Source organism: Apodemus sylvaticus, chromosome 5 (genome assembly GCF_947179515.1).
Source record: "Apodemus sylvaticus chromosome 5, mApoSyl1.1, whole genome shotgun sequence".
Taxonomy (NCBI): domain Eukaryota; kingdom Metazoa; phylum Chordata; class Mammalia; order Rodentia; family Muridae; genus Apodemus; species Apodemus sylvaticus.
Window position 1 is genome coordinate 150684539 of NC_067476.1, and position 25070 is coordinate 150709608.

Here is a 25070-nt window from a genome sequence, read left to right on the forward strand (position 1 = left end):
AATGTGACTCCCATGTCCCCCACCTCACCTGCCATCAGCCATCTTAGTGGTCCTCAGTAGGTGATGTGAGCTATGATTGTAAGACAACGGTGGCCTTTTGAACTCCTTCCCAGTGCCTTAGAGGGTTCAGTGAGTGCACGCGTGCCTGGCTCCCGCTGTCTGGGTGTCCTCACTGTTCAAAGGGAACAAAGCTGAAGGCTCCTTAGTCCAGCCCGCAAGATCTCTCCAGAGCCTTCCCTGCCTCCTCCTCCTCCTTCTCCTCCTCCTCCTCCTCCTCCTCCTCCTGCTGCTGCTGTCTCAGCTGCAGGGATCACCCTCCTTGTAGGAAACAGCCTCATCCTGCAGCCTACCCCAACCCAGCCTTTGCAGATGCTGGTGTAGCCCCTTGGGATGCCCCTGCATACTGGGCCACCTCATCTATCTCAAGGTCATGCTTCAAGACTTAGCAGGCTCCACGAATTATCCAGTCTCCTTTCTGTGATGGGCAGGTGTGTGTGTGCTTGTTCTGCCCAGTGTATGTGTATATATGTGGGGGAGTTGTTCTGCTCAGTGTGTGTACATGTGTGTGTGTGTGTGTGTGTGTGTGTGTGTGGTGTGTATGTATGGGGGATGTGGGCTTGTTCTGTTCAGCCTGTTTCTGCAAAGCTGCTGTTACAATGATTCCTGTCTTTGTCTCCTGGGTCTTGAGCTCCTAGCAGGCAGAAACTACTTACCGGGGCCAGAGAGATGGCTCACTGGGTAAAAGTGTTTGGTCGTCTGAGTCATGCCCCCAAACCTACTATGGAAGACGAGAACCAACTCCCCAAAATCATTCTTTCCACATGGGATGTGGCACACACACACACACACAAAATGTGCACACACAACAACAAGATAACTAGCTATCTGTGTAGCTCTGGGTGTGTTGTTGCTGCGAGCCTGTTTCCTGGTCTCTGAACTAAGGGTGTGGTGGCATTCAGGGTACACTGGCTGCCGCTAGACCACCTCCATGGACCTTTGTGGCAGGGGGAGAAGGAGTGGAGATTCCTTGGGAGGGTGACAGACAAGGAAGGGCCAAGCAGCATCTACTGAGTACTTCTTACACGCCAGAGAGACACTGGGGTTGCACTCAGCACCCACTAACTCCCTTTTAGCACCCACTTTACAGTTAATCAAACTAAGTGTATGGCCAGCATAAGGAGCCGGAATTCACGCCAGGCTCACGTGGAATCACTGATTCATCCTAGAGGGCCTGGGAGGGAAGACAGAAGACAGCCATTGTCCTATAAACAGCTTTCCAGGCAGCCCAGGCTGTTCTCACAATCAGGAAGAAGCTGAAGGTGTCTTTGAACTTCCGATCCTCTTGCTTTCCTTCCCAGGCACCGTGATTACAGGTGTCCATCACTGTGGCCCATTTGTGCAATGCTGGGGATGGAAGCCATGGCTCTGGGTATCACAGGCAAATGCTCTGCCCACTGAGCTTTCCCACCCTCGGTTGTTTTTTTTTTTTTTTTTTTTTTTTTTTTTTGAGACATTATTTTCTGTGTAGTTCTGACTGGTCTGGAATTCACTACGTAATCCAAGCCGACCTCAAACTTGTGGCAATCCTCCTGCCTCAGTTTCCTAAGTGTTGAGATCACAGGTCTGTGCCACTATCTATACCCAGTGCAGGAGAATCTTACACTGGAGTCTATAAAGTAGCAGTTTTCAGCCCGTGGGTCGCAACCCGTGCCGGGATCTCATATCAGATATTTACGCTATGATTCATAACGGTAGCAAAATTACAGTTATGAAATAGCAACAAAAATAATTTTATGGTTGGGGTCACCACAACATGTATTAAAGGGTCGCAGCATTAGGAAGGCTGAGAACCACTACTGTGGAGGGAAAGACTCTGGTTCCCACAGCAGAGACACGATGTCACCACTGTGGGCAACCCTTCCTCTCCTCCCGGGCTCATCTTAGCATTTGTGCCAGGGGTTTTATTCTGATGTATCCTGAGGGGCGGGAAGATTCTGCAGTTGCTGAGCACATCTGTTTCCCACTCAGAGGAAGACCAGGGCCTGACAGCTGTGACCAGTTCTTCTCTCCTTGGAAATGTTGGGAGGAGGCAGATTGGTTGTGGGGTGAGGGCGTGAGCTCAGTCACACAGGGACAGTCACACAGCCTCTAGTAACCACACGGAGAAAGGTAGTAACAAAGGCTAGCATTTATTGAACACCTACTGTGTGCTAGGCACTGCCCAACAACTTGACACATGAACCCTTTTGAGCCTCTCAAATCTTCGAGGTAGGTGCTGTTATTAACCTCATTTGACAGATGAGGAAACTGAGGCCCAGAGAAATGAGATGACGCGCCCAAGGCCAGGCAGCCGGTCAGTGCCAGAGGCTCCACCATTTGCTGTCTGGGTGTCCCTGAAAGCGTCACAACCACTTCTCTGGGGGCTCGCCCATCTGACACCTCCAGGGCTCCACCTCATAGTTTTTCCAACACTGCAGTCGCTCTCCGGGTAGCTCTCAGCACACAGTAGGTGCTTAGTAAATGAACAGCCCTTCCTTCATCTTTAAGTGGATGCCAGAAAGCCCTGGGGTGGGCATGGCTGCAGCGCCCTCCTCTGCTTTCTCCTCCCATTGTCCGTTCCCAGGTTCCCCCTCCGTGGTCCTGTCCAACCCAAGATCCGCGCAGGCCGGGTTCCCCTCCTTTCTCCTGACATTGGTCATCACCCCGCAACCCTGAGTCCCCCGCAAGTTGCAATCCTGGAGCGTGCCGCGGAGCGGGGGTCCTGCGGATCCCCTCCCGTCCGTCGGGGCCGTGCTGGCGGACTGGGTGGGCTGGGGCTAGGAGGCCGGGGCCTCATCGTCCCCGCGGTGGCCGGCGTAGAGCGCGGCCAGCGGTCGGAAGCGCGGGCCCCAGGCGCGGAGAAAGGCGAAGTCCTGCTCCGAGCCGGTCGAGCCGCTGTGCAGCGAGCTGAGCGAGGCGGCCGGCGAGCCCGCGCCCTCGAACGCGTAGGTCTGGAAGGCGTCGTAGGGAGGCACCGACAGGTCCGCGTCCGCCAGCGCCACCTTGCGGCTGATGAAGTCCCTGAACATCGAGAAGTCCGGCTCGGGGCTCGACGGCCCCCGAGGCAGCGAGTGGCGCTCAGAGGAGGAAGCAGCCTGCGGGGGACTGGCCGCGCCCCCGCCCGGGTCGCCACCCTTGAGTTCCCCGAAATCGTAGAGGCTCCGCAGCGCTGACATGTCGTAGGCCTCGGTGTCCTGCTCGCCGCCGCCCTCGTCGTTGTATTTGATCACATTGTCCCGCATGTCTTCATCCACGTCGGAGCTCAGGTGGCTCTTGTGGTGTCGCCTGAGGGTGAGGATCAGCAGAGCCAGCACTGTGGGGGTGTGGGTGGGAGACACAGGGACACAGAGTGAGGGTTGAGCTCAGTACAGGACACTGTCTGAACTGACAGTCATGGTAGGTGGTGAGCTATTCATCACAGGAGGTATGCAAGTTGTAGCTAATGGCCGACTAGTGGGACTGGATTGTGAAGCAGGGCGGTGCTAAGGATTTTCACCCAATTTGGGGGCCAGAATTAACCCTTGAGTCTCCATCCTCACTTCTAGGCGCTGGAAGGTTGGAGACACCAGAGGCAAGATGGATGAAACTCTTCTGTCCCCGCCCTCCTCCGTCCCCGCCCTGGAAGTCTGCTTCCTATTCAGTGTCTCAGGTCAGGACCCTCGAGGTTCTCTCTGTGAGATTTCTACCCAGGTGAACCCCTCCAGGCCCCCACGGGAAGGATTCCACTGGGTCTCAGTATGGCCTCTTCAGCAGCAGCTGCAGGGAATTCTTCACAACTGCTGCTCCTCAGTGGGTCCTAGATCTGCCCCTGAGACTTCCCTTTTCTCATCTTAACTAGAGAGGGACAGCTCACCACAGACCAGGTCCTACCAAGTTAACCCCAGTAAATATCCTCTCGGACCTGGAAAACGTCTCCCTAGCTTGAAAAAGCATTGGATGTGTGCTTGCTGAATGGAATGAGTGAATGAATGAATGAATGAATGAATGAGGAGTTGCCTGGAGACCTGACTGAGGGGGGAGTGAATGAATGACGGATCCTCTGCGCTTCTGTCTTTTTCTGCCTCTAAGACTCCCCATTTCTCTCCTCCCTCTCCCCCCTCCTCCGTAACACTGTGTTCTGTCATCCAGACAGGCTCTCCTTCCGGCTTCCCCAGCTCCCTAGCGGTCTCCCCAGGACCCACTCCCTCCTGGCACGCCCTCCCTTGGCACTCTTTTGCATGCCCATGGCTTCACCTTCCCTCTGCCAACAACTCCGGCATCTTCCACCCCTGAAATCCAGGTACATTCAAGTTCCAGTCCCCTTGGTTGACCAAGAGAATCTCAAACCCCACACGTTCAAAGCTGAAATAATCTTTCTCTTTCCCACTACCCCCTCTCTCTCCACCAAGGCCCAGAGAATCTGATGGAAGAGGGGACCAAGAACGTAAGAGCTGGAGGCGGGGAGGGTGCCGGGAAATGCAGGCTTCTGGACCCTAGACCCACAGTAGCTGTGGAGAGTTCCACCGGATCAACCAGTCAATAGTCCCGCAAGGATAGGGGAGGGACCAACAAGGCCCCACCCTCAACTTTAAAGCCATTGATTGATTGGTGGAAACTGAGAGAAGAGTCATTTTTTTCCTTCTGGGGTGTGGCCACTGGTGGGCTGACCATGCCCAGTGTACCGCCACACTCCCTCTGTGCACTTACAGGCTGCACTAGTGGGACTCTGGGAGTTATCATAAAGAAGACACAAATAGGACCTGAGGGTGGGAAGGATAGGCGAAGGGAAGATCTGGGGGTCTGTGCGTGGACACAATCAAGATACACTGTATACATGTATGAAGTAAATACTAAGTTTACATTTCATTTCATTTTGTGTGTATGGGTATTTTGCCTGCCTGTATGTCTCTGTACCACATATGTGCTCAGTGCCCATGGAGGCCAGAAAAGGAGTTAGAGCCTCTGTAACTGAAGCTACAGATGGTTGTGAGCTGGGAATCGAACTCTGGTCCTCTGGAATAGCAGCCAGTGTTCTTAACTGCTGAGCCCAACAATGGATTAAAGAAAAAACAAAAACAAAAAAAAACCAAAACAAAAACAAAAAACGTTGTTCAGGGATAAATCCTATTGTGGAAACAGCCCGGCACCTGAGAGAGGTTTCTTGGAAGATGGATGGATGGATGGATACATGGACAGACAAACACATGCCAAGCACCGTGGCAGCGATTAGACATTTCTTGCTGCTCCAGACAGGTCCACCCAGGCCTCTGGCTAGGGCCAGCTGTGAGGGCTACAGCACAGGGTAGGAGCTCACCACCTAACATGGTAGTTTACAACAGGGAAGGACGTGGGGGCTGGGGACAGGCCCTGAAGGGGGGCTGGAGGAAAGGAAGGTGTCAAGAGAGATGTTGAGAAGATAGATGGACGGCGTTTGGAGCTGGAGACCTGGAGCTGTGGAGGGGGTGCCCACGAGAGCAGATGGTAGGGATTGCGGGCGGCGGGCGACAGATGTGCCAGACCTGATCAGCGATTCCGCCCGTCACCTTTAGAGCACTGATGTGCACTTTCTTCGTTTGTGGGCAATTAGGCAGAAATTTGTTTGCACTGCCTTGGAAAATGAAACCGCTGTAAAGTGCACCCTCTGGAAAAAAACGGTTTCTGAGCTGTGGGCTGTGGCGGGGAGGGAGGGGCTGTACTCCTGGCTGGGCGGAGTCTGTCCGGGGTCTCTGCAGGGATCTGAAGGGGTGTAGCAGGTCATTGGAGGGTGGGCGGCACGGGGGTGGGGGTTTCATCTCGTGGGGGGATTGGGCAGGGCAAGGGAGCGTGGTCCCAGGAGAACCCCTAACTCTGGCTGCTCTGACTTCACTCTGCCCTTGGGTGGCTGTGGCTGTGACAGCAGCCGCAGGCTGTCGCATCTCTTCCCACCAGGGACACTGGGCTTCAATGGCTTTTGGTACCATTATTCCCAGTGTCTCAGGACTTGGTCCCAGGAGCCCTAAGTCGTTGTTCCCAGTCTTATTTCATGGCAGGTGGCAGAGTTAGAGGTGGAGACACAGCCTAAGGAGACCTAATTTCGTTTCGGAAGCCGGTCTGGGTAATTTTAGCCAAGCCACTTAACCTCTGCGGGCCTCAGTGTCTTCATCTGAGAAAGGGGTTGATACACTTGGTCGTGCAGACACATAGCCAGGCTTCTCTTTATGGAGAACAACAGTTTTAGAAAGGGCGACAGACAAGAGAATTTTAAAAGTATGCTTGGTGTGCCCCCCCCCCAGCCCCATACCGGGCCTCGAACTCCCTGTATGGCCAAGGATGACTTTTTACTTTTGGACACTCTCGTCTCTACTTCTGTGGCGTCGGGATCACAACCCTGCACCATCACACTAAGTTTGTGCAGTGCTGAGGATCGAACCTAGGGCTTCTTATTTCTGTTTACTAATAAGGGGTGTCATTCTATAGTCCAGGTTGGTCTGGAATTTACTGCATAGCTCAGGCTAGCCTCTCACGTGCAGCAATCCTCTGCCTCAGCTTTCCAAGTGCTGAGATTACAGGAATGAGCCACCAGCCCAGGCTATATATACACGTGGCTTTAAACTCTCAGAAGTCTCACTGGGCAGTGGTGGCGCACACCATTAATCCCAGCACTTGGGAGGCAGAGGCAGGTGGATTTCTGAGTTCGAGGCCAGCCTGGTCTATGGAGTGAGTTCCAGGACAGCCAGGGCTACACAGAGAAACCCTGTCATGGAAAACCAAAAAAAAAAAAAAAAAAAAAAAAAAAAAAAAAAAAAAACCCAACAACAACAACAACAACAAAACTCTCAGAAGTCTTGGGCTGGGGCTGGAGAGATGGCTCAGTGATTAAAAGCACTGACTGTTCTTCCAAAGGTCCTGAGTTCAAATCCCAGCAACCACATGGTGGCTCACAACCATCCGTAAAAGAGGTCTGACACCCTTCTCTGGTGTGTCTGAAGACAGCTACAGTGTACTTACATATAACAATAAATAAATCTTTAAAAAAAAGAAGAAGAAGTCTTGGGCTGTGGGGGGGGCACAAAACTGTCCCAAGCAGGCCACCATCCTCACTTCAGAGACTTCCCACAGGAACTGCAGGGAGAGGTCAGGGATGTATCTAGCCAGCCTATCCTTATGTAGGAGAAACTGGGGCTCCTCTCCCAGGGTGCCTTCTAAGGGTGCGTTCTATCCAGACAGGATGCCAAGGTCCAGTCATGAGGGGGGCGGGGCTCTTGGACTCACCGACCAGGATGAGGACACAGACCAAGAGAGCGATGAGTGCTCCGGGGCTGAGGGAGGCAGCCATGACAAAGGCAGTGGTGTTGCAGGACTGGATGGTCCCGGAGCTGTCACAGCCGCAGATGCGGATGGTGAGGGTGCCCGTGCTGCTCAGTGTGGGCGGCCCGCTGTCCACAACAAGGATGGGCAGGAGGAACACATCCTGCTCTTGCCGGTTGAAGCCCACGTGCTGTGTGTGCACCGCGGCTGTGTTATCTGCTCCGGAGGAAGGGACAGTGTCAGACCCTGGCCCGGCCACAATCTGATCCCACTCCAGACTGCCAAGGATCCACACACCTGTCTCCTCATCGCCCCCACTTCTGCCTCAGCTGCTGAAGATCCTGTAGCTCACAGAGCCCACGGGTGTCCTCAGCCGTCCCTGCACTGGGTCCCCAGCTGCCTTAAATGTGTTTTTCAGCAATCCTAAGATTCTTTTCACTCCCAGCTGTGCCAAGATGCTGTCCCCGGCTAATCCCAGATTTCATCCCCTGCTGGACCAACGTCCCGGCCTTGGCTATGCCAATTTTTTCCCCCATTGATCTCAACAACTTGCTTTGTTCCATATTCTACTCCCATTTCCAATACACTCTGCTCTAGGGAGCCCTGTGGTCCTCGGCTGGGGTTTGCTGGCCCTTGACAAATCCAAGGTCGTCGGAGGTGGCTGAGAACACTGGCTGGCGTGTGCCTGTGGCCGAGGGGTCTTTCTGCCCTCCGTGTTAGTCATGCTCTGGGGCTTAGGGGGTCTCTCACTAAGAAGCTGAGCTTCCTGGGTAGGGATGCAGTCTTCATGGCCATAGGAGGAGACCCAAAGCCTCGTCTATGCAAAGTTCTCCTTTCTATATAGGCAGTCAGGGAGAGGGGCAGGCTACGCAGTGGTGGCTATTGTTCAACCTCGGCCTGCTGCAGACCAGGCAAAACCTGGAACGCTGCTCTTGCAGGATAGGCTAAGGCACAGATTGCATCCTCTTTCTCTCCTGTTCTTAGGTCCTCCACATCAGTCAGGAAGCAATGACCCTCGTTTCCGGGGGTGAGGGGCACCTCTTAGTCCCGCCCTGTGTGTGGGTCTGAAGGGCTCAGAGTCGCAGGGCAGATGCTCTATCTCTGTGGCTGCTCCTCTGCCTGTCTGCCAGACCCAACTCTCCTTACCCTGGCTGTCAGTGTGGGTCCTTACCTGAGACCTTGAGAGTCCCTTCCCAGCTTTGTGGGGGAAGCTCAGGGAAATGTGTGCCCGTGTGGAGAGGCCAGCTGAGATCTTTCTGGTGCTAGCTTGTAAGGAAATCCCAGCCCAGGATGAGGCCCGTCTCCCCCCTGTTACCCCCTGTCAGTACTCCCTGCTTCCCCACAGTTTCCCAATTCCGGTCTTCCTCACTGTGGACACAAGACCGGGAAACAACCCTCGGAAAGACTAACCCATGGCCTTGGACTCACAGAGGACATGAGTGGAGATCAGATGTGACTCTGGGCCATGAGGTTCAGTGTCTTACTGAGCCCATCTGCACACACATTTGAACATTTCCAGGCAAATGTTAGCCACACTGTGTGCCTGGAGCACTAGCCCCTCAGTCCTCACAGTGTTCAGCAGTAAACAGACAGAGAGGACAGAATAGAATCGCTCCCAACACACAGTGGAACCTCATAAATGCTGCTTAACAGGGCTCCCACGTGCCGCACCCCACACCTGCTCCCCGTCTGGGTGTCTCTGCCTGGCTTCTGCGAGTCCCCGCAATCTCAGATGCCCTCTCTGCCTTCTTGCCTGAGCAAATTCCTCACCATCATCTTCCACCTAGATATCACCTCTGCTCCATGGTCTCCTCCCTCCACTTCCCTGGGAAGGGGGCGTTTATCCCAGGGGGATTTATGGCTGCCACGCCCTGCTGCGATGACTGGGGTCCACGCAAGGTGCCTGCTTCTCCATCGCCGGCCAGCTGGAGCCCGACCCTATGCTAGTCTCAAGAGACACAGTTGGAAGGGACCACAGCTCTTGGGCTAAGCAGCAGACGCAGGTCAGCACCTTAAGCTCTAGCTTGTTTTCTGGGGCCTTCTGTTAAAGGTTGAGGCTGCCCAGGCTGTGAAAACACTGCTTCCTGCCAGAGAAGAAAGAAGACTCAAGTGCAGGGGGGGGGGTGAAGGGAAGGGGCGAGGCTGCATCAGCACCACTAGATGCTTCTTGTACATCAGCCCGTGAGCATTCGAAACTCACCGCCACATTTCGCTCTCCTATCCATGCTTGAGCAGGATCTCCCTCTGTGTGTGTGTGGAAACTGAGGCTCAGCAAGAAGTGACCTGTGTGATTGGCAGCCGAAGAGGCTCACACTGAGCCTGATGGCCTGAACCCCATCCCTAGGAACCACATAGTGGACGGAGAGAACGAACTCAAACAAGTTATCCCATGACCTCTAAATGCCGTGTAGTGTGTATCCCCTACCCCTTTCTAGTCACAAAATAAATAAATGTAATTTTTAAAACTTTTACGCAAGTGAGTATGGGGCTGGAGAGATGGCTCAGGTGTCAGGAGTACATATATTGCTCTCGGAGAGGACAGGTGAGGCGGGCACCCATATTGGCTCACAACTGTCTGTAACTCCAGCTCCAGGGGATCTCATGCCTCTGGCCTCCACCAACAGTTGCACTCATGTGTGCATGTGTGCACATGTACACATGCACACACCCACATGCACATACTCACATGCACATACACACATACACATACACACACACGCACACATACACACATGCACACACTTACACACACACTCACATACACACATGCACATACACGCATACACACATGCATACACACTTACACACACATGCACACATGCACGCATACACACATGCATACCCACACACACACATGCACACATGCACACATACACACATGCATACACACTTACACACACATGCACACATATACACACATGCACGCGCATGCACTCATGCATACACACAGACTTTAAAAAGTAACGACTTGTTTCTTTGTCGACTATCCGTCTGTCTGTCTACCCACCCACCTTTCATTGATTCGTTTATCCACTATCACCCATCTACAGACTTATCTGTCAATTCATCCAGCCCCCCACCAGCCCCCTGTAGATCTATCTCCCCATCCAGTCTCTAGCTCTTATGGACACACAGCTTTTCATCATCCACCCAAGCTCTGTTGATCCACCTTCCACCATTCACCCACGGATCCGTCTGTCCATCCATCCTCTAGCTGTCATCCACCCATCCATCGACTTCCCATCATCCGTCCACTCATACACACATATGTCACCCTCCAACATCCATCTGTGCATCTATGTACCCATCCATTTTTCAGCTTTGCAGCATCCATCCGGCTATCCTCTGTCTACTCCCTGTCCCCCATTCGTCACCTGTCTGTCCTCCAGCACTCACCCACCCACTGCTCATTAACACACCCAACCTCTGTATTCCATCTGTCCATCCGCTCTTCATTGCTACCTGTCCACCCATCCATGCGTCCTCCTTCCTGCACTCATTCATCTACCCTCCCTCTCTCTCCATCCACCAGTCCATTCCTTCCTTCCCTCCCTCCCTCCCTCCCTGCCTCTCCCTTCCTCTCTCTTCCCTTGGAAGCTCTTCGTTAGCTGCTGCCTGCTGGCTGCTGAGGGAGACAATGGAGAGCTAAGTCAGCTGTTGCCCGGATCAGAGCTCAGATTCCAATGTGAGGAACCAACATTGAAGGAGCCCACGGCTCTGTTTAGGATTACAGACCACCGGAGCTGGGGAGGGCAGTGCGGAAGACAGATTTACAGGGCCAGATGCTGCTCAGGAGCTCAGGGGAAGTTTCTTGGGAGAAATGAAAGGCAAGTCCACGAGATAAGCAGGACCATGTGCCGCGGCTGAGGTGGGGCACACAGCTTGTAGCTGGAGGGAGACAGAAGCCCCTCCTGGGGAGTTTAGCGGGCCAGTTTTTATAAGGAACTTTGCACGATTTTCTGAAAAGCGATAGGAGGCCATTGATTGGTGGGCTCTAAACCAAGAGGTGACCTGGTGATACATCATCCATTCAGTCCCCCGCAAATCTGAACTGAGCACCGTCTATGTGTCAGGATTATTCTAGCCCCTGGAGACATGGGTGTGAATAAGATGGACATGGTTTCTGTCCTGGTTTGAACCTGTCCAGTAGCCAAGGACACTTATAAAGGAAAATGTAGGCATTGACATGAACTCCAGGTCGGAAGCGCTGGTGTGTTTTGTGTGAGACAACAGCAGTAGTAGCAGCAGAGAGAAGTGGGCAGATTTGAGGAGTGAGTTGCCTGGCCCTGGCCCAGCCTCCACTTGCCAAGCAACACAGAGATGGTGTCTCAGGGCTGCCGTCTCGCACTGTGCAGTCAGATGTTCTACACGCTCAGAGCCCTGCCACAGCCCACCCAGTGGAAGGGGATTCCCGGGGTATCATCCTGATCCCATCCAGTTGCTTTCCTCTGGGAAGCCACTGACCACCCCCGGCCCGCCCCTCCCTTCTCTGTGGGACCCGCGCCCGGGAGCAGCATCTATCCATCTGGCCCGACATCCATCAGCGTCAATCCCTGACTGCAAAGGCAATATTTATAAATCACATTTCCAAACTGGCTACACATTTGTACAAAGAAGCAGATGGGTTGGGGTAGCCGCTTGCCACCTAAGATATTTACGGTGAGGAGGTGCTGGGGGGGGGGGTCGGCACATGGAGGAAAGGGGCTTAAGGAGTGGAAGGGAAGACCCTCTGTAGCTTCTCCTCAGCAGGCTAAGGCTACCCTTTCCCCAACCAAAGCTTACACTACAGGGTAACTCCAGAAGGGAGCTCAGGAGGCGCCCAAACTAGGAGAAATAGTGGGGGAGGGGGGTCGAACCCCAGGCCCTGGAGTTGGGGAGACCCTTGAACTTGGAGAGGCAAGAAGAGGACTGATAAAATCCCCGGCACCAGCTCAGGATGCCAAGGGATGTGTGGGATGAGTTGTATTGGTTATTGAATTACTTCCAAAAAGATTTAAATAGCTCTGGCTCTGAGCCTAGGTTCCTCCCACAGGCTTCGCCTTTCTCATAGCCGTGCCCCACCCTCAGGGGAGGGGCTAACGGCAGGCACAGCAGGGACTCCGGGGTCCAGGTCTAGCTGCTATCAGTCATTGTCCTTTGGGAATCTAGTGTCAGAGTAGAGGCACTGGCCAGTAAAGACCCTTAATGTGGCTCCTGGGACTACAGGTATGTTGGCCTGAGAGACCCTCTCAGTGGACGGGGCAGAGTCTGAAACTGTTCCAGGACCAGAAGATCCCCCACCCCCCTGGCCTCTTGACTGATCTACTTTCCATCCGGTTTTCTGTTTGTTCGAAACTTGACGTTTCTGCCACCAGACTGTTCTCACTCTGGTTGATCTGCTTGGTTCCCTCTCCGGGTGCTTTTAGTCTTTATTTATTTGTGTGCACATGAGTATCTGTGCGTGCAATGTATGCTTGTGTGAGCACACACGTGCGGTGTACTCGTCTGTGTGTGAGAGGTCAGAGGTCAACATCAGGTGTCTTCCGCTATGGTGTTCCACCTTAAGTTTTGAGACAGGGTCTCGCTGGACTGCAACGCACTGATTAGACTCTGCTGGCCGGTGGCAAGCCTCCAGGATCCCCTCTGTCCGTGCCTCCCGCTGGCAGGGTTGTGACAGATACATGCTACTGTGCCTGGCCTACACAGGTGCTGGGGATTTGAACTTGGGCCCTTATACTTGCATGGCAGGTACATCTCCCCACCCCATTTCACTGCCTACTCATTGTGGATCCCTCCAGGGGTCCCTCCCAGAATGCCTTTCAGTTTCAGCTTCATGCTGCAGGTTTTGCTGAACACCTACAAGGTGCCAGCACTGCCCTTGGCGCCCAAAGGCCTACAGTGAGCAGGAGAGGGCCCAGGCTCTGAGGAACAAGGCTACATTGTTCCTCCTCCCTGGCCACTCGTTATGCTGGATATATTATTGATTTGAATTGCTTCAATAGAATATGAACCCCACGTGGGTGACGATTCTCTCCCTCCTGTCACTGAATTCCCAGGGCCCAGAGCAGAGCCCGCCACACAGGGATGTCTCAATGGAGCTTAGGAAACTAAAAGTAGAAAGGGAGAGGTTAAGGTCTGCAGTGTACCCCAGGAACCCTCTTCCCTCTGGGGTGCCTGACTACTGGATTAGCCTCTCTTTCAGACAATGGAACTCAGGGTTAGAGAGGGACAGATAGTTGTCAGGAAGTCACGGGGAGTTTGTCCCTGAGCCTGGGGTGCCTCCTGAGGTCTTCACTCCTGTCCATGGACACCTGCCTCCCTCAGCCCTGTTTTTAAAGTCCCAGTGTCGATTTCCTGGGGACCTTGGGGAACAGTGGGGTATCATGGACTACTCAGATCAGACAGGCGGGCGATTTGCTTTTGTAGGGGTGGGATAAGTCAAGGACCATCTATATTATACAGAGATGTGTGTGTGTGTGTGTGTGTGTGTGTGTGTCTGTGTGTGTGTCTGTGCACATGTACCCTATGAGTGTGGGTATGAGACTCCCAAGTGTAGATGCGAACTGAACCCAATTGGTTCAGGAGGCATAGACTCTGGAGAACCTACAGAACTCTGGGGAAGGCCTTTTCCTTCTAAGACAACTAAAGTGGGGAAAACCTCTCTCCATTGTGGCTGTAAGGATGCCACAAGGGACTTGAGTTGGGGATACATTTGAACCCAGGTGGGGTATGTGTACAAGTCTGCCTTCCTCTGTCATTTGGTTTGGGGACTCTTCACTCTTTACCCAACTGCTCCTCTGGATGCTCTTCTAGGATTCTTCCAACTGCCACTCCCTGCCCTTTGGATGTGTCCCCTCAGTCTGAAAACGCATGCCCTGGTTCCTCAGGGCTTGACCAGTGGCTGGGTGTCAGTCAGCCATGTGCTGTGACATCAGACCCAGTTCTGGCTCTCTGGGAGTCTTAGTTCCTACACGGAGAGCAGAGGAGGAAGACAATGAGCCAGCCCCCTGCCTCACGCGCCCTGGGAATGGCGGCTCACTGGGGGCTCACCTTCGATGTCCAGCAGAGAGAAATGAGGGTTGCTGGGTGCTTCTGGTACCAGGCGGAAATAGAAGCGGTGGCCACCCTGGGGTTCGTCTCTGTCCACCACACTGATGGTTTGGATGAGCTGTAGGGTAGAGAGAAGCGGGGTACACAATGATGTGTGGTAGGTGGGCTCTCTCGTGACAGCATCTCTGGTCCCCAGTGCCTGTGGGTACCTGGCCTGGCTTGGCGTCTTCACACACAGCTGCCTCATAGGGTGTAGCCAGCTCTGGGGGATTGTCATTCACATCCAGGATTCGGATCCGTAGGGATGCCCGAGATAGCTGAGCATGATTGTCTGTGGGAGGAGCGGGAAGGAGAGTAAGAGCTTTAGGGAGTGACCAGGCGACCTACCTACTGCTAGGAGATTAGCCAGTGGGGCCACACCGACAGACACTGGGTTATCCACATGGGCACAAGGACCAGGGCTGGGGACACAACCTCCTAAACCCCTCCACCCTCTGCCATCCCCATATCCACCAACCCCTCCACCCCCTGCCATCCCCATATCCACCATTCCCATCCCATCTCATTTATTTCTCCCCCATGTCCATCTCCACCCTCTCTTCCATGACTACCTGCACTCCTGCAGCTCCAGCTCTGCCATCATGATTCTCTCCATCTCCATCACAGTCTTCACCAGATCAACTACCCCCATCTTCAGCATTAATATTAGCACCAACTGCATTGCCAGGGCCACCATAACCTCCTTGGTTATACCCATCACAACAGTACTACCCATCACCATCACCAACACCATTACCAACACCCCATCCATCATCACCAGCACCAGAACCAGCACCAGCACCAATGCCATCACCAACACTGTTACCAACACTCCACCATCATCACTATCACCATCACCATCACCAATGCCATCACCATCACTGTCACCAAAGCCCCACCCATCATCATCACCAACACCGTTACCAACACTCCATCCATCATCATCATCACCATTACCAATGCCATCACCATCACCAAAACCCTACCCATCATGACCAACACCATTACCAACGCCCCATCCATCATCACCATCATCAGCACCATCACCATTACCAACACCATCACCAACACCATCACCATCACCCTCACCAAAACCCCATCCATCACCATAACAAACACCATCACCCCACCTACCACTAGCACCAACACCATTACCATCATTAACACCCACCTATCACCATCACCAACACCTCACCCATCATCCCCATCACCAACACCAACACCCTACCCATTACCGTCACCAACACCATCACCAACACCCACCAATCACCATCACCCCAACCATCACCATCATCTCACCCACTGCCAGCACCAGCACCATCACCAACACCCTACCCATCACCAATATCCTACACAGCACCATCACCAACAGCATCACTACCGGGAGCACCATCAACAATCTGCATCGTTACAATTTTTACTGCCGTCACCATCACTGCATCATTACTGCTACTAAGCCATCGCCATGATGACCAGCAATACTGTCCTCCCTAACCCTAGTATGTAATGCGCAGAAGCACCCTCCCCACGGCTACCATCATCCCCGTAGGTCACCATCACCACCTCTGTTAGCTCCACCCTCATCATCCCCCATCCCTCTTGGCCACCGCCCCTCCACCGCCACCACCAATATCCTAAGCTCTTTCTTTTTTTTTTTTTTTTTTTTTTTTTTTTTTTTTTTGTCTTTTTTTTTTATTTGATATAATTTATTTACATTTCAAATGATTTCCCCTTTTCTAGCCCCCCCCACTCCCCGAAAGTCCCGTAAGCCCCCTTCTCTTCCCCTGTCCTCCCTCCCACCCCTTCCCAATCCTAAGCTCTTTCAACACTTGCACCACTGCCACGACTAGCCAGTTATCACTACTGTCACCACAATCGCCAGTGGTACGTTCCGATAAACCCCTGCCTCCACCACTGTGTCACCTCCATCACTGTCTGCCCCGTCCCTAGAGGTTATCGAATGCTCCCGGAGCACACACTTCCAACATTCAGCTGCCCTGTGGATCCTGTGTGTCCTGTGGATTACTACAATCCGTGCTCCCACGCTGCAAAGGAGAAACTAAAATATGTGGGTGTGTGTAAGAGCATAGGTCAGCTGACGACTGAACCCCCAAACTACTGCTCTCTGCACACCTAATCCTTGAAGGGCCAGATGGGCCTGAGAGAAGGCAAATCTCGCCAGCAAAGCAGGACGCCCATAAGCTCACAGCCCTGTCTTTACTCAGCTCCGGTCTCCAGCATAAGGCCTAGGATAGCTTGCCACTCACAGTCAGGCAAATGGAGGGAGTGCGAAGAGGACTGGATTTCCGGTATGGCTAAAACCAACCCTAACCTAGAACTTGGGCTCGGACAAGACCCTGGTTTCAGTTTCTATCCCTGGAAAATTCTGGACATGAAAAGGCAGCTAAGACGGAGCCCAGCTCTGCCACAGAGCAGCTCTGTGTTCTCAGCTGAGTGGCTGCTCTGAGCTTTGGTTTCTCGCTCGCTTACAGAACAGATTGGTTAAGAATCAATGTCTCGCCAGGCGGTGGTGGCGCACGCCTGTAATCCCAGCACTTGGGAGGCAGAGGCAGGCGGATTTCTAAGTTCGAGGCCAGCCTGGTCTACAGAGTGAGTTCCAGGACAGCCAGGGCTACACAGAGAAACCCTGTCTTGAAAAAAAAAAAAAAAAAAAAAAAAGAATCAATATCTCTCAAGTGCTTGCAACCGCGTACCCAGCACAGAAGACTGGCACACAGGTATCTAGCGAGTAATTGAGTAATCGGACACCAGAGAATTGGCTGCCCCGGCTCTGCCTCTTGGATCAGTTTCCTGACCACTGGTCCTCCTAGCTTCCCTCCCAGAATGCCTTGCCACTTTACCTCAGCTAGCAAGCTCACTACTGACTGACCTTGTCTACCTGCACCTCCCTGCAGGTGCACCCCCCAGGAGAGGAAATGACACCCCACTCTTAGGAAGGTGCTTGGATGACAGTGGTCTCCAGCTGGGTTGACAGGGAGCTATTTTGGGGTCAGTCTGGGAGTTCCCAGGCAGTTGTGCACCCCATTTTTGGAGGGAAGTGGACCCATCTGCTGCTTCCTCTGAACTCAGAGGCCTCTGGATGCTGACTGCAGCTGCTGCAGCTGATAGAGATGGAGGTGGGAAGGGCAGGGAGCCAGGGGAGGGAGGGAGGGAGGGAGGACCGAGAGGAGGAAGGGGAGGAGGAAGAAGTCCTTCATCAGCACTGCTGATCCCTCTCTGGAGTTGCCCTCAGCAGAGGGCACGTTATCTCCTCAGTTTACCCAGATCTGTCACCTCAGCAGTTAGAGGGGGTTCTTCCGGGACTGAGGGAGGGGAATCGTGACTGGGGATGCCGAGTGAGCTGTTATTTTTAAGAGCACGGTGCCAGAGAACCTCCACAGACAGATGGGGTGCTTCTGGGAGGCAGGAGGAGAGGGATAGAGGCAGGTGTCTGTCTCTCAGCTGATCGTGGGGCCAGTGAAGGGCCAAGGATCCTCCCTGGCAGCCCGCCTCCGTGGCAGGGGTGTGGGCTAGAGGAGAGGTGGGGAAGAAGACCTGGGTACTTGACAGCCCTCTCATGAAGGGCAGTCACCCTCTGCCCATGTTCTATTACCGGGAGACCCTGTTGTCACAGCATTGCTGTGTCATACCTGGGCCTGTCTGGCTTCCCTTCCAACATGTCCCGCATGGGTCACTTCCTGGGAGAGCCCCGAGTCCGTTTGCTTGAGGAAGGGTCTCAGATCTAAGAGCTGGACCTCTGAGGCACTGACGTCAGAGGTGTGCCTCGCAGTTGCCCAGGTTGCATGTTCGTCCCAAGGATTTGGGGCCGGCCTGGAAGGACCGATGCTCCTGACTGGCCCCTGTGCCCTCAACATTAGGCAATGCTTCTCATCCCCAGAAAGTCACCTGGGAAGCCTTAAACAAATACCAGCGCTGAAGACTGACCTTGCCCAGGAAGACTCGTCACCTACCCAGCTTACAAACATTGCCTTGGGGTGAATGGCTGGCCTCGGGTTCCCTCCAGTCCTGCCCGGTTGGGTTGTGTGTGGCAGTGAGACCCACCTCTAGCATCTTCCAGGGGTCTGTCACAGCACCAAGCACCCAGCAGCGTTGAACCTTGACCCCTGTCCAGTTTCCAGCATTCTCTCCTGTCTATGACCTCCCATGGGTCTCCGCACAGCTCATGAAAAAGGTGATGTCAAACCTATTTTGTGGATGGGAAACTGAGGGGAGGGGCAGGGGCAGGGGCAGGGGCATCCCTGGAGTTGTCCCTGAGCCTCTGAACTCTAAGTGTGTGGCCCAGACACAATGCCTGGCCCTCCTGCTGCTCGGGCTTTTGTCAATACAGTGGCAGCTGCACAGACTCCGGGCACAGGAGACCTCACCCAGTGCCCGGTGGCGGCAGGTGCCCCTCCAGAGGCCAGGTCTCCCCCTCCGGCCCTCCCCCTTTTGCCATCTCAGTTCATCTGACTGACATGCAAATTAGTTTAATTATTTCTTCTTCTAAAATAAATTATATTTTGCAGTAGCTGCAATATATTGTGTCAGGCAAAATTACATTCAATATTTTTAAACTAATTGATGCAGCCTTGAGGAAGGCTGATTGACAGCTCGGAGCTGAGCAGGCCTGCAGCCCTAACCGACTCCTAAATTAAAATTAAACGTGCTCTGGCCTGGTGCTTCCTTCGTCTGTTGGCTCGCTGAGCATCTGGGGAGGTGGCAGGTGGAGCCCCAGGGGTCGCAAGAGGCTGGGAAGGAAGGCTCTGGGCTCATAGAGCATGGAGTTCTACGGGGCTGGGCTCTCAGCTCCTGCTGCCCGGAGGTTCCCTGAGCGCAGAGGCTGGGGTGAGATTGGACATTTTGGAACAGAGGCTTGTGGTTTTTTGCTGACGACTGTGGAATGGGAGTCTCCTTCATACCAAGGACACAGGGATGAACAAGAACAACATGGCCCTTTGGACTAGAGGTAGAGACAGACAGCCCTCCAGACTGTGGAAGAAGAATTGAAAGGTTCAGGAGCGGAGAGACCTGCCCTGGTGGGTGCGGGGACCTTTTCCATGAAACAAGTGACAGTTCTCGCAGATCTGACTGGGAAATAGCCAGAGGAAGGAGATGAGTGGGGGAAGATTGCTCTGGGGAAAAGGCTGGGCATGCACAAAGGCCCTGGGGTCAGAGTGTGGGGGCGCCTCAGATCTCTTCCAAGGAAGACCCCAGCTTCCGGTAGGGTCACTCTCAGGCGATCTAGACACAATTGAGCAGGAAGCAGAGGTGGGTGGGGTCCATGGGAAGGGGAGAGGTCATGGGGCATGACCTAGAGACCAGAAGGAATGCGCTACCTTCCCCCAAAGAAAGGCACTAGACACGTATCAAGCCACCATCAAGGTCTGTGCCTCTCCACATCATCCTGTCAACTGTGGGATGCAGGAGGAACCCATGGCTGCTTTGGGGATGAGAAAAGAGTCTCCGAGAGGTGAGGCGGCTTTCCCAGCTCTCACTGGAGCAGCGGATGGAGCAGGGCCAGGAGAAGGGAGCTCGGCTTGAAAGGGAGCATTTCTAACTGAGTTGACACCTCAGCTGCCAGAACTCTGCAAGGCCTGCCTCCTCCAGGCAGCTCTCCGGGATTGCGCTCAGCCCAAGTCCCGTACTTTCTCCCACAAGATCTCATAGCTTGGGTTAGGTGGCCAGCCCCTCCTCAGCCTTGGCCCCTTCCATTCTTCCTTCCTCCCTCTGCCTTGGGTCTGCCCTTCAGCTCCTTCCTGATGGCTTGCTCTTTAATAATGGTTCCCTCACCACCACACACACATGGCTTTCCTGTGTTACATGCTGTCGTGCTTTTCCCTGGTACCTTGTATTGTTTTTTTTAAATGTGTGTGTGTGTGCATGCATGTGTGCATGTGTGTGTGTGTGCGCGCGCGCGAATGTTTACATGGAGGCCAAAGAACACCCTGAGGTTTCATTCTCAGGGAAGTCCTTTACCTCCTCCTTTGAGGCGGGGGTCTCTCAGCGGGGCGTGATGGCTGCTGGGCTTTGCCAGTTAGTCAGGGAATCCCAAGGATTCCCGGCTTTTCCTCCTCAGCTCTGATATTACAGGATTTCCCATCATGCCTAGCACTTTTATATGGCTTCCAGGGACTCGGGCCTTTGTGCTCGCAAAGCAAGTGTTTTCCAGAGCCCACATCTTATTTTTGTTGGTCTTATTCATGCCCTGTGTAAGGAGAAGTAGTGGTGAACACTGTACTTACGGTGTATAGTAGGTGCTTAATAAAATTGTGCAGTGAGGGACGTTCCCTGTCTGTAGCATGCATGCCTCTGCCCTGTGTTAAGGACAGACTCTGAGAAGGGCCCTGGGGGAATGATGTGGCTGCACCTCTCCAAAGACCCATGACAGGAGCAGGGGAAACCAATATGGTGTCAGCGAAATCAGCAGCGAGTGTGGATGCTCTCCTTGGGAGTCACAGACAAAGAGGAGCCCAGAGAGGAGTGAGGTGGGGCTTTGAGAGCAGAGGGGGGAGCAAGCCAGAAGAACCCGCTTACTGTGGTAGGCAGGGGAGTGGGGTGTGGGGACCCTTTCCCTGAGAGCCCCCAGCTCAGCTCCACCCTCCTCCCTCCTCCCCAGGGAATTAGATTGCATCCCAACCCTAGGCTCTGATTAGAGCGAGCCAGCTGGGCAGGAAGATTGATCTTCCCAATTACCCACAGCCCAGGCAGGCGTGGGAGGAGGAGGGTGGGGAGCAGGACAGATGGAGCTAAGGGTGCGGGGAGCCCCGAGAGGCCTCCTGACACTTCTTGCCCTGTCCCCATGCCCTGTTTGTGGGAAGACGGGCCTCGGTACCTTCTCTGTCCCTCTCAAGGACTTTTGTGATCTGCTTGGCGCTTGTGTGTGGAGAATGGGTTTGGCCTTTGTTGTGGTCTTGGCTCCTCCAAGACTGGACAGACTTCGGGTGAAAGGGAGCTTTGAACACAATATCTCCAGGGTCTGGAGCCTCGGAAAAGTTTCCTTCCCTCGGGGCAGAGAGGGGGTATCCCACTGAGACTCTGTAGACATCACAACCTCTGGCCCTGTTGGTATCTGCCAAGTGCTAAGACTTCTGAAGGTATCACTCAGCACGCAAGGGCTCAGTCATGGTTTACACACCTCTGAGGAGAGGGAGTCAGTGTCTCTCAAAGCAGCCTTTCCCTGAGTCTATTCCCGGATGGTCTGCCTGGCATCCACGCCCTCCGGCCCTGGCTTGACACCCCACATGGAGTCAGCACGAGCTATCTTGCTATCTCCAGTCTGTTCTGTCCACCCTCCTGCAGGCCCAGGAAATCACCCCACATCTGATCACAGCACTCGTCTGCCTGAAGGCCCGAGCTAGCTCCCAATCACCCCAGCTTCCAGCTCCTCAGAGGACACTCAAGACCCTTCGGGTGCAGGCTAGCGAACGTCTGCAGGCCCTCCTCAGCTCTTGCTCTAGCCGTAGTCATCTCTCTGTTCTCAGAGGGGTCTCTAAGCCTCCCAGCTTTGGCTCACAAGAAGATAAAATCCCAGCCCTTTGAAAACCCTTTCTCAGGCTGGAGGGACGGCTCAGAGTTTAAGAGGGCTGGATGTTCTTCCAGAGGTCCTGAGTTCAATTCCCAGCAACCACATGGTGGCTCAGAACCGGCTGTAAGGGGATCTGGCGCCCCTTCTGGCTGGCAGTCATACATGCAGGCAGAACCCTGTATACATAACAAATAAATCTTTAAAAAACAAAAGCAAACAAACAAACAAAACTTCCTTTCCCAGAGACACACCTTGGAATCCCCTTTTCTGTCCCTCAGAGGCAAGCCAGTCTCTCCTAAAGCCCCCAGATTTCACTCTAGGCTCCCCTGCCCTCTCCCCTGCCCTCTTCCCTCCTCCCTCCCCTCCCCTCTCCCCTTCCTCTCCCCTGCCCTCTCCACTTCCCTCTCCCCTCCCTCTCCACTTCCCTCTCCCCTCCCTCTCCCCTACTCTCTCCCCTGCCCTCTCTCCTCCCTCTCCCCTGCCCTCTCCCCCCTGCCCTCTCCTCTGCTCTCCTCCCTGCCCTCTCCCCTCTCCTTCTGGGAATTCAGGGAAGCCACTGCCCAACTTGTTCATCAAAAGATCCCCATGAGGTATTAGACAAGCAACCCCTGGCTGGGAGGACACAGGGAGGACCTCTTGGAGGAAGCCTTGGAGCACTACCTACTATGACCTCTCCTCCCAACCTGTTCCTTCCCCAGCTACTGTGCTCCCTCCACAGTGCTCCAAGGAGCACAGGACAGAGAGAATCAATTGGGAAGTCAATCACTCCTCCTTTGACTTGTGTGAAATGGAGTATGATGGAACTGGGCCACAATCTCTGACATCCCCCTGCCTCAGATTGCTTCCGTGGCTGTTAATAATACCTGCTACGTATCTGTCAGGCACGTTACTGGAACCAGACAAATGTGATTACCGAACTCAGGGGATTTTTGTTTTATACGTGACACTGACCAATGCCTTTGAATAACAGAGGTCTGTTTGCTATGTCTGCGGCCTGGTGTTTCTGTCCCTCTTGCCCTCCAACAGGGTGAGGAGTTAGAGCTAACTTAAAGAAGGGAAGACAAGACAGGCTAAGGAGCGAGATGGCAGCTCACAGAGCCTGGACCACACAAAGGGACCCTTTCTCCTTGTCCCATGCTCCCGAATACAGGTGTGACCCTGTGGGCTGCTTCCAACAGACCTAGGAACTCCCTGTCATAGCCACTCAGACACTTCTCGCTGGTCAGCTGTGAACTGACGACCCTGGCGGCGCCTGCCGCCTGTACCCTCACAGGTAACCCCTCTACTCCATCCATGGCTCTCCAAGCTCCCCCTCCCCCCAGGACTATCCCTTTACAACTGCCCTTTCCACCGAAGGATCCAGACACAAATTGTACTTTAAATTCAATATTGGTCATTAATATTTCATGATTACAAAACGTTAAAGATAATGTCAGTGGAAGGCGCGTCTGCATGGGTAGGATGGATGACTCAGAGGTTCGGGAGAGAGGAGCCGGCATACTAAGTGGGCCCAAGCCTTTGAGGTAATCCGGCGTGACAGGCGGCTGCTCTGGCTGAGGGCGACATCCTCCTAGGGGCTCGCAGAGCGCTGCAGCGTGTATAAATATTTCCCCTCTGATCCTTGTCACCTCTTGTTTGTTCTGCTTGGAAGCAGGTAGGGCTGTGTGACCCCTTGCTCATCCCTGGCTGCTTCTGAGGGAGCCATGAGGACTCCTCAGCAGGAGGACACAGGGTCTGAGGGCGGAGCCAATGGGGGGTCTGCACCTGGGCTCAGGCAGACTTCCGGTGTGAAGGATGGGGTCACCTGGGTTTGCAGGATTTCTTCTGTGATTTGGGTCTCAGTTTTCTCATTTGTGAAGCAGATCTGCAAACTCTTCATTAGAGATGGCTTGAAGGTGGTGTGAGTCGGGGTTATCTGACACAGATTGTGTGTATTCGTGTGTCTGTGTGTGAGACAGTGTGTGTGTGTATTTGTGAGTGTGAGTGTGTGTGTGTGTTTGTGTGTGTGTTTATGAATTTGTGTGGGAGTGTGTGTGTGCATTTGTATGTTTGTGCAGGTGTGCATTTGTGAATGTGTGAGTGTGTGTGTTTGTGAGTTTGTGTGTGTGTTTGTGTGTATGTACATGTGAGCATTTGTGAGTGTGTGTGTGTTTGTGAGTTTGTGTGATTATGAGTTTGTGTGTTTGTGTGGGAGTGTGTGTGCATATGCATGTGTATGTTTGTGAGTTTGTATGTGTTTGTGTGTGTTTGTATGTATGTATGTGCATGTGTGTATTTCTGAGTATATGTGTGTGTGTGCATGCACACATATGTTTTGTCAGAGATTGACGTCACTGTCTTCTCTACGACTCTCTGTTTATATGTTAAGGCCAGGTCTCTCACTCTAACTCAGCTTTGCCAGTTTGGCTAGCCTAGCTGGACACTCCTTCTGGAGGTTTCCTCTCTCTTAATTAATTAATTAATCATGAGCAACTGGGGTTACAGGTGGGCCACCACCTCCACCTGACACTTAAGTGGGTGCGGGAGATTTGAAATCTGGTTCTCGCTTTTGCAAGAACTCTTCCCACTGAGCCACCGCTCTAACCTCCTATGTCACTTTTTAGTGTGTGTGTGTGTGTGTGTGTGTGTGTGTAGGGGCACATATACACCATGGTGCCCAAATGTGGTCAGGGGACAATTTGCAGGAGTTGGTTCTCACCTTCTTCCATGTGTGTCCCAGGGACTGAACTCAGGTTGTCACTCTTTAAGGCAAGTGCCTCACTCTCTGAGCCATCTCGTTGACCCTTCCCTTTCGACACAGGGTCTCTCATGGAACCTAGGATTTGCCAGTTCATCTAGGTTGGCTGGCCAGGAGCTCTGTAGCACCGGGAATTGCTGGTCTCCACCTCCTGGTGCTGGGATTATGCCTTTTATGTAGAATCTGCTGGGAACCTGAACTTGGAAAGCTCCTTGTACACTAAGCCATCTCCCCAGCCCTGGTCCTAGAAAATGTGACCAGGGCACAACACTGGGAGAGTTAAGCTCTGGAGTAGGACAAGCCAGGAAGGGAAGAGACCTGGTCTGAATCTGTTTCCTCATCTACATATGGGGGCCTCTGTAGAAGCAACTCCTTAGACATGGAGACCCAGGGACCTCATCACGTAAAGGGACTGGCCTTCCGTGGGGGTGGAAG

The 25070-nt window shown here is 53.5% G+C and overlaps 1 protein-coding gene across 2 annotated transcripts in view; it reads right to left on the reverse strand.

Annotated features, from left to right (window-relative positions):
- Window positions 1–2170: 2170 nt before the first annotated feature.
- Cdh22 (cadherin 22) overlaps window positions 2171–25070 on the reverse strand; it is a 124896-nt gene continuing 101996 nt past the window's right edge. For both annotated transcript variants that reach the window (XM_052184278.1, XM_052184279.1), the window contains 4 exons: window positions 14544–14665; window positions 14335–14452; window positions 7270–7521; window positions 2171–3352 (listed from right to left, as the gene is read on the reverse strand). In XM_052184278.1, coding sequence (XP_052040238.1) covers window positions 2817–3352; window positions 7270–7521; window positions 14335–14452; window positions 14544–14665 — 1028 coding nt within the window. In that variant the 3' untranslated portion in view covers window positions 2171–2816. The remainder of the gene's footprint in view (window positions 3353–7269; window positions 7522–14334; window positions 14453–14543; window positions 14666–25070) is intronic.